General features: G+C 36.5%; 1 protein-coding gene across 19 annotated transcripts in view; it reads right to left on the bottom strand.

The window, feature by feature from the left end:
- The window catches only part of CCSER1 (coiled-coil serine rich protein 1), a 666,540-nt gene that overhangs the window by 230,012 nt on the left and 423,232 nt on the right, over positions 1–13,296 (bottom strand). For all 19 annotated transcript variants that reach the window (XM_069013059.1, XM_069013052.1, XM_069013053.1 and 16 more), the window contains one exon: positions 5,572–5,649. In XM_069013059.1, coding sequence (XP_068869160.1) covers positions 5,572–5,649 — 78 coding nt within the window. The remainder of the gene's footprint in view (positions 1–5,571; positions 5,650–13,296) is intronic.

The following is a 13,296-nucleotide window of genomic DNA, read 5'->3' as shown; positions in this document are numbered from 1 at the left end:
ATCATCACTACCAAATGCAAATTTTATTGTTCTTTACTCCTAAAGATAGCAAAATTAAATGCAGAATACCCTGTTGATAATCAGTCACAGAATGAAAGTGTCTTTTTCATGTGGCATACCTCAGTTTCTGTTCCAGAACCCATTTACTGCTGAAGTTTGTTTATGTGAAAACCTGTTATCATTTTTCATATAGCACCACAAACACTGAACCCTCAGCGCAAGCATTTGTCCTCTGGCGAATTTGGCACCAGTAACTTGAACTGTTTTTCCTTGTCATGAGCAGTTGTAACAATTCATTCCTGTTCATGACTTGGTCATTAAATGTAATTCAAACACCATGTATGTAGGGGGTTTGATGGTGAAGCAATGTTTCATAAGGGTTGGTGGAAGGTGATCATTAAAACCAAAAAAGTACCATCCTAGTTTGGCATCCTCAAAGTTTGACAATTTGCACACATAGGACACCCTAAACCACATAGATTTTGAAGTTGTATAGTAAAAAGTGAAAATCGGACATGAGGAGAGAAAATGAATGGTAAAGGAAGTTGTAGCAAAGGATGTAGCATATCAAGAACAACTTGGATATCCAGATATAAACAGATACACAGACATAGCAAATACTGAAATGGTTAATGGCTGGTTTCATTTCTAAAGGTATTTTAAAAAACAGCAATTTTGCATTAGGAAAATTTATATTATGCACAAGTTTGTATTATTGCCCTGTATAAATTAGACAACAAACGCAGAGACAAAACAAATAAATGGAAAAAAATAACTTAGTAGTAAAATACAATAGCAGATGGACATCAGTCTCCACGGCAAGGAGGGGAGGCAGAAGCAGGATGTATTTTCCAGTTTAGGTGGCAAAACACAACTCACTTCCTGCTGTGACAAACTACACAATACTGACAGCAGGAACATATTTAGATTAAAGTGGAAAGTTCAAGCAGTTCAAGTATCTCAGTATTCTGTTCCCCTGCCTTCCTGAAGGAGAGGACACAATGCAACATAGTCCCTTTACAGCACCCATAGTCCGTGCTGGCTGGCTGGCTGCTGGGGAGGAAACGGGGCACAGCAGGGAGATGGATGGAAGCATCCAACTCCATGTCTTCCACTCCCTCCTAATGAAACACAGAAGGCAGTGCCCGGGTTTTGAGAGGTTAAGGGAGGCATGCTGTCCAAGGTAATGCACAGCAAGCTACAAAACAAATACCCTAAAATATGTAAGGATTTTAATATTGCATGATTGTACAAGTGATAAAAGTCAGTGCCTTCTTATCCGCCACACACTGTTATAAAACACAGTGCTGGTGATCACCAAAGAAAGGTACTTTTTGTCTGTAGCTGTGCAAACCACACTGCAGCAGATTGAGAGCAGCAGTACACAGGTTTGTTGTCTGAGACATCAGATACATCATACAAAATGTAAGGACCACTATACTGGAAAGAACGCTCATTAAATGAGGAATGAGTTTAGGACCAGTCCAAAACCTGTTTACATCAGCTTTACTCTCAGTATGAAAGCAAAGAACAAACAGAATAGCAGTTCTGAGATACGAAACCTGTAATATCAGCAGAAGGCAAACACAGAAAAGACATTGCAGAAATATGTCAGTTCTTAGGAATTTCTACTTTGTGGAGAATAAATCTAAGTACAAACTCTTTTAATCCAAAGGCTGATAAAGATTGACAAAGTGGTGCTGAGTTTTACTTCACTTGGTGACAGAACTAATTGTCCTATGATTGTTTAATTCTGTTTTGAGACACATTTTAATGAAAACTAATCAGTAGTGGCACATGCTGCAGAGTGCTTGTGTGATGCCTGCATGATACTTTGGACTACCTATTTCGCTAGCAGCCATTATTAGATTTGTGCCCTTTAACATGGTCTTGTAATCAGTCCCAGTGCTAGCTGACTGCATCTATTCCTCTTCCAGTCCATTTTAGCAACTTGATCGACATGAAAGAAATTATTCCTTGATCTCTCAACAGAAGAAGACTTTGCAAGCACAGGAAGGTGAAGGAGGTTAAACTGGCATTGATTATTGAAAACACATTAATAATTTATTACTTAGCAGCCTCGACATCAATCTGTTGTGCACATGGCTCTTTCTGCAATACTCCCAAGATGCTTTAAATGATTCTCAGTATACATATTGGAAAACAGATTAAATTTAGGACTATCATAAGATGAAGATTCCTTGACATGCTGCACTAAAAAGCACCTAGCCTTTATGGAAACCCTGAGTAGTTTCCAATGTCTTCCCTGGAATACATGCAATAGTTATTTTACTTTTAACTTCCTCAAGTAGTAAAATGGTCATGTTAATCACTTAAGGACACTGTAGCATTTCTCATCATGGAAGACCCTCTTTCGTCCTTATCAAAAACTATTTTAAGCTTCATGTTTTAATTCCATAATTAAGTTTTCTATTAGACCTTTTTAACACAGAAAAGACATTAAGGAGTTTGCTTTCCAGTTCAAACAGCTCTTTGTAAGAAACATTATCTTTACTGCTACAGACCTTATCTTCTACTTGCTTGCTGAAACAGTACTCTAAAGCAATTTCCACTGAAATATCTCTGTGTGCTGTATGGGAAAAAAATCAGAGCTCTATCCAAAGTATCTTCCAATAATTTAAAGGTCTTGCAGGAGATTGCATCATCCAAACTTTACTGATGACCTTGACAGTCAGATTCTAACTGTAATTACATTATAGCTGCTACTATAAAATACACTATAACAACTTCCATTCTGGTAACCACTCAAACACTTACCCAAAACACTCACTCAATACTGTTTAAGATTTGGCAGGGCAGTCCACAAAAACAAGAACATTTCCTCCCTGTGAAACACTCCATTTCCTCCTTCTTCACCCATTCCTTTCTAAATATAGACTCGCCTCCAGCTTTTTTTCATTACTGTACACCCTACAGACAAAAGGATTAATTCCTCATCTAAGTCAAAGTCAGAACTTCCATTTACTTTTAATGACACATCTAAATGAACTCCAAGGCTAAAGAGTGGTCTCTTAACTACTGGAGATGTTGTCCAGAAGTCAAAAAACCCAAGCAGTGATTTATTTTGAGGGCTAACCTTCTCAGCTTTTTCAGCTGCAAAACAGGCAGCTTTTAAGATTACATAGTGAAACAAAAGAATATATGAGAACATAAACCAAACCACTCATAGAGGCACTGTATTAAGCATTTCTGAATTATTACACTGTGTGGTGTATATCAGTATTCATACTACGTTTATGAAACAATACTACACAAATTCCTGGTAGCACTTTCATCCAACTATTTTTAGCTTTTAAATGTGAATTAAGAAAACAAATAAAAATGCGATTTTTGTTTGTTTTTTGTTTGTTTATGTGTTTGGTTTTTTAATTAAAGCAGCAAATTTGTAATGAAATGAACTTAAATTTTCTGCTTACCTCTTAAACCAGATCTTAAGCATTCAATGTATACTATTCTCAGAATGTGTGACTAACAGGGTGAAAATACATCTTGTAGTCTTTGATCTATTTTTCTATTTAATCAAATTTATATTATCACAGTATTCTTGTAGTTGACTGTAGTATTCTTGTACTAACATCCTGAATAAAATGATGTACAGATACTACTTGCCACAGTTACAACTTGCTCCTTAAAATCTCATGCAAAAGCAAAGAATGTAAATGCAATTGCCACTTGGATTCAACAGAAACACAGCTGAACCAAACATTAATAGGTATCCTTCACAGAAAAGCTGCACAATCTCATAAATAGAAGAGCAAAAAGTTTTACCAATATTACAAAAAGTGTTAACACTATTTATTTGCACATTCCTCCTCACTGAGTTCCCCTCAGTGTGAGCATAGCAGGCTTGTGTTACTTCTGTATATTAGTTCAAATTTCTCTGCAATCAATCCCTTGGAATGGAATTCTCACAAATACTCTGTGCCAGATAAATCCAGGTGAAGTGCTATTCCATAGAAAAACATTCAACATTTCCTTTTTTTCTTGCATTGCAACAGCCTGGCTGAGATAATATATTATTGCAACCGTGACAAGGCAGGGAAGTCTGAAAAATATGTTCCACTAATTGACGAGAATGCTGCTAAAGAAAAGGATTTATTTAACTTATTGTTGTTATTATGACATTTAATACTCAAATCTCACCCAGAAAATTGTACCTGTTTGTGGGAGGAGGTTTTATTATGTTATTTTTTACTCCCAACCAAACTCCAAGGGAACACAGACTGGAAAAAGGGAAAAAAGATATAATCTGCTAACAGCATGAATCCCTGAAGCATCAGTACCACATATTTGATTTGGGAGAAAACAACCAAATGCATAAGTCACATCTGCTTTAAAAAAACCCAAGCAAGCAACATAACCCAAAAATAAACAAGACAACACAAAAAATTCCACAAACTACCTATTTTCTGTTGCCATTTTCAATGGAAGACTTTTATTTAACATCTAATGTATAGATGTTAAATAAAGTTTTGCTAAGGATAATTAGTCACAGAAGAAGTGGATATAGTATTGCAACATACAAAGATGGTTTTAAATATTTTTGAATATTATGGATTTTTCAGCAGTAATATATACACACCTCAGAGGTTCAGTAAACTCCACCAGACATGACTCCACAGACACAGTAGAACATAAGGGTTCATGTTTGGTAACCCACAAAAAAGAAGTTAGTGCAGATAAAACTTTTCATATTGAAACGTGAAATTTTGATGTTTCTATCCTCAGAAGACAAAACTTTAATGGTCCACTGACACAAAACTGAAAGGAAGGTTTCAAAGCCTGCTTTAATTCCAGAGTTCTTTCCATAAATTTGAATCAGCATGTTGATCTACACCAACGCACAACCGTGGCATTACTTTTCCGAACAGTTTTTGTTAAGAATTATTGTTAGACTTTGCTCAAATCACAGAACAGAACTATGCTAAATGTTCCACACAGGAGCATTCTTAATCAAAGATTATTCAAGAGGCTCATGTAAGCACGAGAATCTCTAACACATATTCAAGCAACATCCCACAGACAGAATACTTTCAGTTAGAAGAACTGGGGAAACAATATTTCTACAGTTAAGGAATCTTCCTTGACTGTGCTCTTGCATGGGGATACATACTTTCAGTACACATTCTCAGAGAAATTCTGACAGATGCTCATTAGGAAACAGAATTTTAACATCACTTGGCAAAACTGTACTTATTCCATTATCTTTCAAATTTCAAATCTTGTTTGGACAGCAAATGACAATCCTAAACATAATAACCTCATTAAAGTGTCAGTAAGTGTGGAAATAAATACTGAAAAAAAATTTACAATACGATAACACGTACCTTCCACATTCATTCATGCAAATTCTCAGCTCTTTATAAAACATAAAATTAACAGGGCATTGGTGTGCTGGCAGGTAGTTGTAATTATCTTCTCATGTTTCTGAAGGTATTTTAGAATCACCAAATCCATGCATGGACACAACAACAGCGGAGGCAAACCAGCTGACAGAAGTCTGAACACCCACAAAGATGATAGAAAATACTGTTTGATACAGCTACTTACATCATGGCCTACGAGTTCTGTCTGCGTGGATTTATCTGCTTGGGAAGCAAGAGCCCTCTGAAAGCACTGAGCCTTTTCCTGTAGAACAAAATAACATTGCATAGGTGAGTCGTTTTTCCTTGCTGGGCTTTGCAGCTCCAAATATCCAGATAAATTCAAAACTCAAACCTTTGCCTCTCTAAAGACCAAGAAGGGACCAAACAATTTATTTAAAAAATATTTTTAGGATCAGCCAAAGTACTTCTAGGTGACTTCTTAGTACTTCTAGGTGACTTTTTAAAAGAGAGCATAAATGAACATCTTTTCCTACCATTCTGTGTGTTATTGCCTCTTATTGAAATAAACAGCATGAAAGTACATTTGCAGGTGACACAGATAAGAGCATGAAAAACTTTTATACCCTGGGTTCGTCCTAATTAGCAAAAAGGCAGGAAAAGCTGTTGGCTGTTTTAACAGCAACATTGCCCAGAACATTCATTGCACCCCTCTCTCTGAAGTGTGTGTGTGTATCAGAGGGTGTGTGCTGAGGGGAGAGACAGAGAAAATGGATGGACATGTTCTCAATCGTTACAGTTGCTTACATTATTGAGATTACTGACTGTGGTATTTCAACAACCTTAGGGAAAAGCATTAGATCATGACCAATAAAGATCATGTTTCTGTTTATTTCTTCACATGGGAATAAGTTCACACGTAGTTTATATCTCAAGCTATCTCTGGTACAAGAGTTTCATGGTTTGAATGCTTACTATTTTATTACTATGTTTCTAGTAAGTCACCAAAAAGTGCTGAAATAGGAAGACAACAGACATCAGCTGATAACTGATGCAAGTAAAAATATTACAGATAAAATTGAAAAGTGAATGTAAGATTAAAAAGTGAGAAAACGACAATCTTCACTACTGGAAGACAAAGAGTAGGAAAAAAGTAGAGTCAGTTACTTAGATTTAGTGAGTCAGTCTTGAAACATGACACTGGCTTTCTAAAACATTCCTTCTCTGAACAGAAGAGTATCAAAACAACTTTCACAGCTTTGACTGTGAACAGATCAAAGTTATTTTTTGTGACTGTTTTCTTATCCTGTTCCCTACCAGTGACAGCATGGTGACCACTTGTGGTGCTTTGTTTAATTGCAAATTCCAAAAAGAAAATGCTTGCAAATTACTTTGAATAGTCATATCAAACCAAGGAACAAAATTTACTGCTCCAACTATTTTGGAGGAATCAAAACTCTAGTGTCCAGTACAGCTTCATCATCCCTAAGGAATGAATTTTGTCTAGTTGATAGCATATTAAAGATTTTTTTTTCTTAATGGCTGTTTCACCTTTATTGTTACTTAGATTTAAAAAAATTAAAATCTCATAAGTTAATTTTTTACCTCTCTCCTATAGTGTGTATAGATTATTCTAAAACCTTATGAGGACAAATGTGGTGTTTTCATATTTTGTCTCAGCATACATCCAGAACATCCTCCAGATGTGACCAACACTGCAGTCACATTTACAACTTACAAGCAATTGTTTCCCTTGCTTCAGGCATTTACCCCACTGTGAATAACAACTTATGTTCACCCCAGAACTGGGGCAAAAAAGCTGTTCTTCAGAAGACTTATAAAAATACAAAGTCTTTTAATTCTGATGCACTTTGGGAGTAAACTTAATCAACAGCAGCAGTTAGGCAGAGAGCAAAGGGATAACAAGTAGAAGAAAACCTGCTCTCCACCATCTATTCTACCTAATTTACAGACTACAATGAGCTACAGAATTGACTTTATGACAGCTATTTCCATAGAAATTGAGTCCCTATTGGTTTGAGTCTCAGTTTGGGAAGAAAACATACCATATAGAGCATAGCTCTAGTCATCAGCTGCTGTACAGCTGAGTCATATCACACTTGAAAACACTGTGAAGCCCAGCAAAAAGCCCAGCTGCCTCTTGAGCACAGCATGAGAAAACAGCTACAGCTTGGTTCAGCTATCCACACATAAATGTACTAAGAACTGAGGTGCTAAATAGCCACAACAAATTTAGAAGCATTACTCTGGAATCGCAGTGACAAACAGGTGTGACCATCCCCAAGGGAACTATTCCACTGATCAGGACAAAAACATGAGAAAACTTGGTGGGAATGCACCCAAGTAAGCACAAATGAGGGTTATAATTCTGTCAAATCACTATAAAGAACAAACACCGAAACAACAAAGAATTTCAGTGAACATTTCACAGCTTTCACATACAACTCTTAAACGAACTGAAATAGTTTCTCAGTTATTACATTATGAGACTTTGTAAAACACAAGGCAAATTTCTATGCATATGGTAAATATGGCATCTGGAATGAAAGACAGCACACCTTCTGCTTTGATTTCTAGCAGAACATGATATCCAGGTATGAATCAAGAAAGGCTAAGACAAGCCCGTCTCCAAGCAGTTTGCAATTAGTTCCATAATTAGTTACTGCCAAGTCTGGAAACATTGAATGAAAAAAAGACAGTTTCTAAAAATGCAATCACTTTACAATAGCTCTTTGAAGATCAACAATATTTAGCAAGGTTTAAAATCTCTGACAGAGTTACAAGTCCTGCTGTAGACACGCCAGCTAACGTTACAGTACTGCAAAGGTTTACTCGATCCCAACCAGAGAGGGTTGTTACTGTTTTAAGTTTTAAAATCCTTATAATCCCAAGAATTGTCTTAAACTTTTCATCCCCAAGTTCTGCATCATAAAAATTCTTCTCCTTTGCTGAGTGCTGCATGACCTTACCAATAAAAGATTACTCCAAGCTTTGAGAGCCCAGTCTATCTAATCAGAAAGAGAAAACACACAAAAAGTGAATCCCCTCATCCACTGAGCTGACAAATGCCAGAGACAGGAAAAGTCATAAAAACGGTATCTTCTGACTCATTTATTTGACTGGACCATGCTGTACTGTAAACATTGCCATTACCACTCATGTATGTGCTGCAACATTAAAATTAAATGTTTACAGGTATGTGAAACCATCTCAGAATTTCAGAACAAGGATTTTGAAAATATACCTGAGTGTTTAAGTTCTTTTTCCAAAGCATGCTGGGAAGATGTTTTAAAATATAGCATTAAACAGTGGGAGATACCTGTTTCTTCCACATGAAAAAAAACCAACCCTATTGCATTTCTTGGATCAGGAGAATTTTTTCACAATAGATGTATTTCAATTAATTATTTACTGTTTTATCTGTTGCATCAGCAGAATGCTAAATTGCTATTACAATTTATATTTTAAAGCAACACCTGTATACTGTTTATTTCTATCATTCAGTCTTTCTGTAAATCTGAAGAGCGAGTTGTCATTTCCTTACTGATTATGTCTCCCATGGCTACTTCTAGATATAAGTTTATGTAAACACATCACTGAAAATATAGAGGAACTTTGTCTAGTGATCACCTCTCTTAAAAAAAAAAAGAAAAAGAAAAAAAATCACAGACAAACATATGGCCCAGACATGGCCATGCGTGCTTTGAATAATGCAATGCAATAAAAAATTTATGTGGTCACACTCTGTGAATAATATGGCCATAACAAGTGATGCCAATCTTAACACCCCAACAACAAAAACAAAAACCAAGACCTGAGAAAGTTATTGGAAGGACAGGAAAAACAAGCAGCTGTGCAGTCATAACCCTTCAAAAGGCTGACACATCAAGCATGGGAGTTCATGTAGAAATTATCTCTACAAATAGTCCTGGACTTTTATTAAGCATTGTTGTTAGTTCTAATTTGTGTTATGGTTGCAGCCAGGTGTCCAAGGAGATATTCCGAAGTCTTACAGTAGCTCATCTAATAAAGAAGTCTCTCTCTCTCAACCAATATATCCTTGGATTATCACTGCCACACCGACAGCTAGGACCACCTAGACAAATAAAATCCTGTCCCAAAATCTAAAACACCCACCAGACAAGATGAGGAGACAGTTTGATAACTCAGAAATGGTGATACTGGGACACCAAGCTGTACAGCAGCAAACCACAAAAAACCTCACATTAGCACTGTTAACTTGATCATCTCACAAATATTTTAAGAAAAATAGTCAATAAGTGATCTATTTTTCAAGGTCATGTGAAGCCACATGAAGAGTTATGGAGTGCTGTATAAAGATGTAGTCCAAATCTCATGTCCTGGAAAAGCAGACTTTCTCACACCATTAAATTCAACACACTCAGCTAGGAATTTCTGGGCTCAGTTGCCTTCTCAGAGCCCACAACAGAGGAGTATTCAGCACAACACTGAATTGCAAGATTGCTGCAAAGAAGAGATACGCATTCGGGTTCAGAGATCCAACTTGCACACCACTGATTCACAGTACTTTGACACAGCACTTTTATCTAAATAGATATCACAGATATGGCAGTGGAATTCTCTTCAATTAGTGCTCTCATTTACTTAAGTGAACAGTATTAAACAGCCTCTCTTAAGATACAAGACAAGGTAATGGTTTTATACACACCAATTTTTTACCCATCAGCTTTAAAGTACTTGATCATCAAGAATAAGCAGGTTTAAATCCATCTAAGTTGTGCTTTTCTTATGTTTACTAGCTGAAAATGGAGATGAGACAAAGTCTCTAATTAAATTGCTTGCAAACTCATGTTCAGGTTTTTCAGAAATAACTGCAACTTAGGAAGTCCTCCTCCTTAAACAAGGATATAAACATAATTATTTCAAGTATTTGTCTCATGGGAGTAGTACAGTACCTTTTTCATAGTCTAACATGAACGAAGAACCTAGAGTAGGACAAAATGGATTAGATAGATTATTCCTGCCCTTCTGCTTTCACTGAAATAAACTGCCACAACATTACCTCTAGTTGGTATGCTCATGATTCAGCTGGCAGAGTTGTGCTGACACACACACACACACAAAGCTAACGTAAATGGACACAGAACCTACCCAATTTAGTTAAGAAAGGAAGCACCATTTATAACTTTGGGTTTTTTTCTTCCTTTATCTCTTTTCAGAGCAACCACATTTATCACTTTTACGGTGTACATGACTTTAAATGCTGCCAGGTTCTGCATGGGTACACAAACAGAATTTCAGTCTGTCCAAAACATCTGTTTTGGAAGGGCTGGAGTTATCTTTTCATAATTTCTTTCATAGGTTTTTTTGGTGACTATCACTATTCATCAAAGGAAAAACTCTGTGGTTAAACAAATACAATACAACTTAAGAGCATTATGAAAATCCTGTAGCATTACTAACAGATGATTCTGCAAAAGATTTAATATAAGGTTTTACTTGGGCAAGCAGTTTTATTAACTTTTGAAATTATCAAAGGCATTTGTTAACTTTTTGTTATGTTTTTCTTCCCTGCCTACCATGTGAAATGCTAACGTCCTTCAGGCCTTTAAGTGAAGATATTTAAGTGCATTGCCTGTCAAATACTTCAAATATTTCTGTTGGTTTGAGGTTTCCATTGCCTCCATGGACACAGGAACATTGGTGGGATGTGATTCACGTCAGTGCCAGTCACTTGACACAGAGATTTAACAGAATGTGCATTAGACAGAGCGCAAGAATCATTAAATCAGCACAGTCCAAATTGCAACTGTTGTTTATTGAAGGCTTCTGGCATTAATTAAACCTCACACAGCTAAGTATTTACAACAATTTTACAGATTGCTGTCCTGAGGAATAAGATTAATGATTGTGGCATTAGGAGCATACAGTACAAATGCAATGAAAGGGCCATTTTCGAGTTGTCCCAGTAGCAACTGCATGAGACAGGCAGATTTTGATCATTTGTTGGTCAAATGAATAGAGAAGAATAATCACATCAATCAAATAATTGCTGCCACCATGGAAATCAACAAATCCCTGGACTAATCTCTGTGCTAAATAAGGCTATAGTTTTATTCACTGATATCAACAACATATAATCCCTGCATCATTATAAATATTCCCAGCAATATTGAAAACAACCCACAGCTGCCACTCTAAGTTGTTCCCCCTGTGACATTACAACAATTACTCAAGAAATTATTTGTACATTTTGGCAGGTGTTTTGAACAGAACCCTTAGTTTGGGTTTAGCATGGCCAGAACAGGACAACTCTTTGAGTTGTTTTTGTCCTGCACTCGTGTGCAACCCATTAAATGTACACATTCAAATGCACACGCTGGAAGTGATCACGCTGCCTGTCCTTCTAATTGTTTTTTTACAGTGGTCAATACTAACTGGTCCAAGCAACAGAGTGAGTTTTATGAAAATCACTGTCTGGACAAATAAGAAGGGCCTCAGCTGGCAAGAGGCTTCGGCATGAGCTTCAACCTGAAAGTCGGCCCATAGGCAACCAGCAGAGAGCTGCATAGTGCCTTCTGCCCAGGTAACACTTGGGAGCCAGAAGGGTCTGTAGAGATTATATGGGAAAGTGAGGCATGGAAAATTATAGGGAAACAGAGAGCTTCAATAAGAGAGTAAGGAGACATACTCAGAACAGGATTTAGTGGTACAGCTGAGGAAAAAGCTTCAGTCACTACACCAGGCACTTGCACTGCAAAGACTTGTTCCTGGGCAATTAACTGCTTAAGCAAGGACCAAAAGACACTTCCACCCTTTGTGAACCTTCTCTCAGGGAAGACACAGCATGGTTTTTGCCAGTAATTGACACTGGAATGTTATTAAACTAGACAGCATTTTACTGTGAATTCACATTCATCACTCATGCCCTCCATTCTTACCCAGTTACCTCAACTGAGACACTGAAAATTAAGTATGAAGCATATCATATTCAATTCCATAAGACAAACCCAACACACTTTAATATGCATTATCAGGCATTCCAAATACTATTGCACATCTAACCAAGGCCCAAAAGTAATTTTCAGCAGCTTTGTCTGAGCAGAATAGTTTTGACCAGACAAAAATATTTTCTTTCACTTTTACAATACCAAAGAAATCCAGAAGAGAGGAGCATATCAATCTCCTTTCAAACAAGTCTTTAATTAATTCAGAAACTTCCCCAGTGATGGGAGTTTGACTTAATGAGAGCTGTGAGACTGTTACAAATTCTACAGCAAACTGTTTGGATGCTGGGACTTAGTCAAGCATTTTAGCAACAACATTTTGACTTCAACTGGTGAAAATAATAAAATATGTAGCAAACTATTTTCATTATCATATAAAAGTTGGAATTCTCCAAGCACCTGCAAATGATAATAAAAAGTATTATATTGTACAAGGAAAGTAACCATTACATTCAGGTTTTTGGTATGATGCATATGCAGAAAGCAAATGTTGCACAAAGATCAAAGTAAGATTTTTCTCATTATTTCCAGAAGAATTACACAATCTTCAGGAAAGAGTACTGAAAAAAGATCTGTCCTTTTTTCTTCCTTTTAAAAATGTAATTTCTCACCATTAAGGAAATGGTGACTAGACCTTTATTTCCCACTGACATATTTCATAAGCAAAACACGTTGCTGTGGTCCCCAGTTTGCTGCTGCAATCAAACCAAAAAGGATGACTTATAATCATGACCATAAAGCAGCTGTCATATAAAACTGTTCAAAGAGGGGAAATCACAACTGAAACTCTGATATATTCATAAAAACATGAGAGTTATGTTATACAAGTCTGAAGAGACACTCTGATACTTCTTAAGTGTTTTTCAGACAAAAGAGGACTAAATTCTCATTTTGCCTCAGAAAAGAAGAAGTGAAAGAGATGATGGTGAATCTACAGCACT

This window comes from Aphelocoma coerulescens, chromosome 4 (assembly GCF_041296385.1).
Source record: "Aphelocoma coerulescens isolate FSJ_1873_10779 chromosome 4, UR_Acoe_1.0, whole genome shotgun sequence".
NCBI lineage: Eukaryota > Metazoa > Chordata > Aves > Passeriformes > Corvidae > Aphelocoma > Aphelocoma coerulescens.
This window is presented reverse-complemented; position numbering and strand designations above follow the sequence as displayed.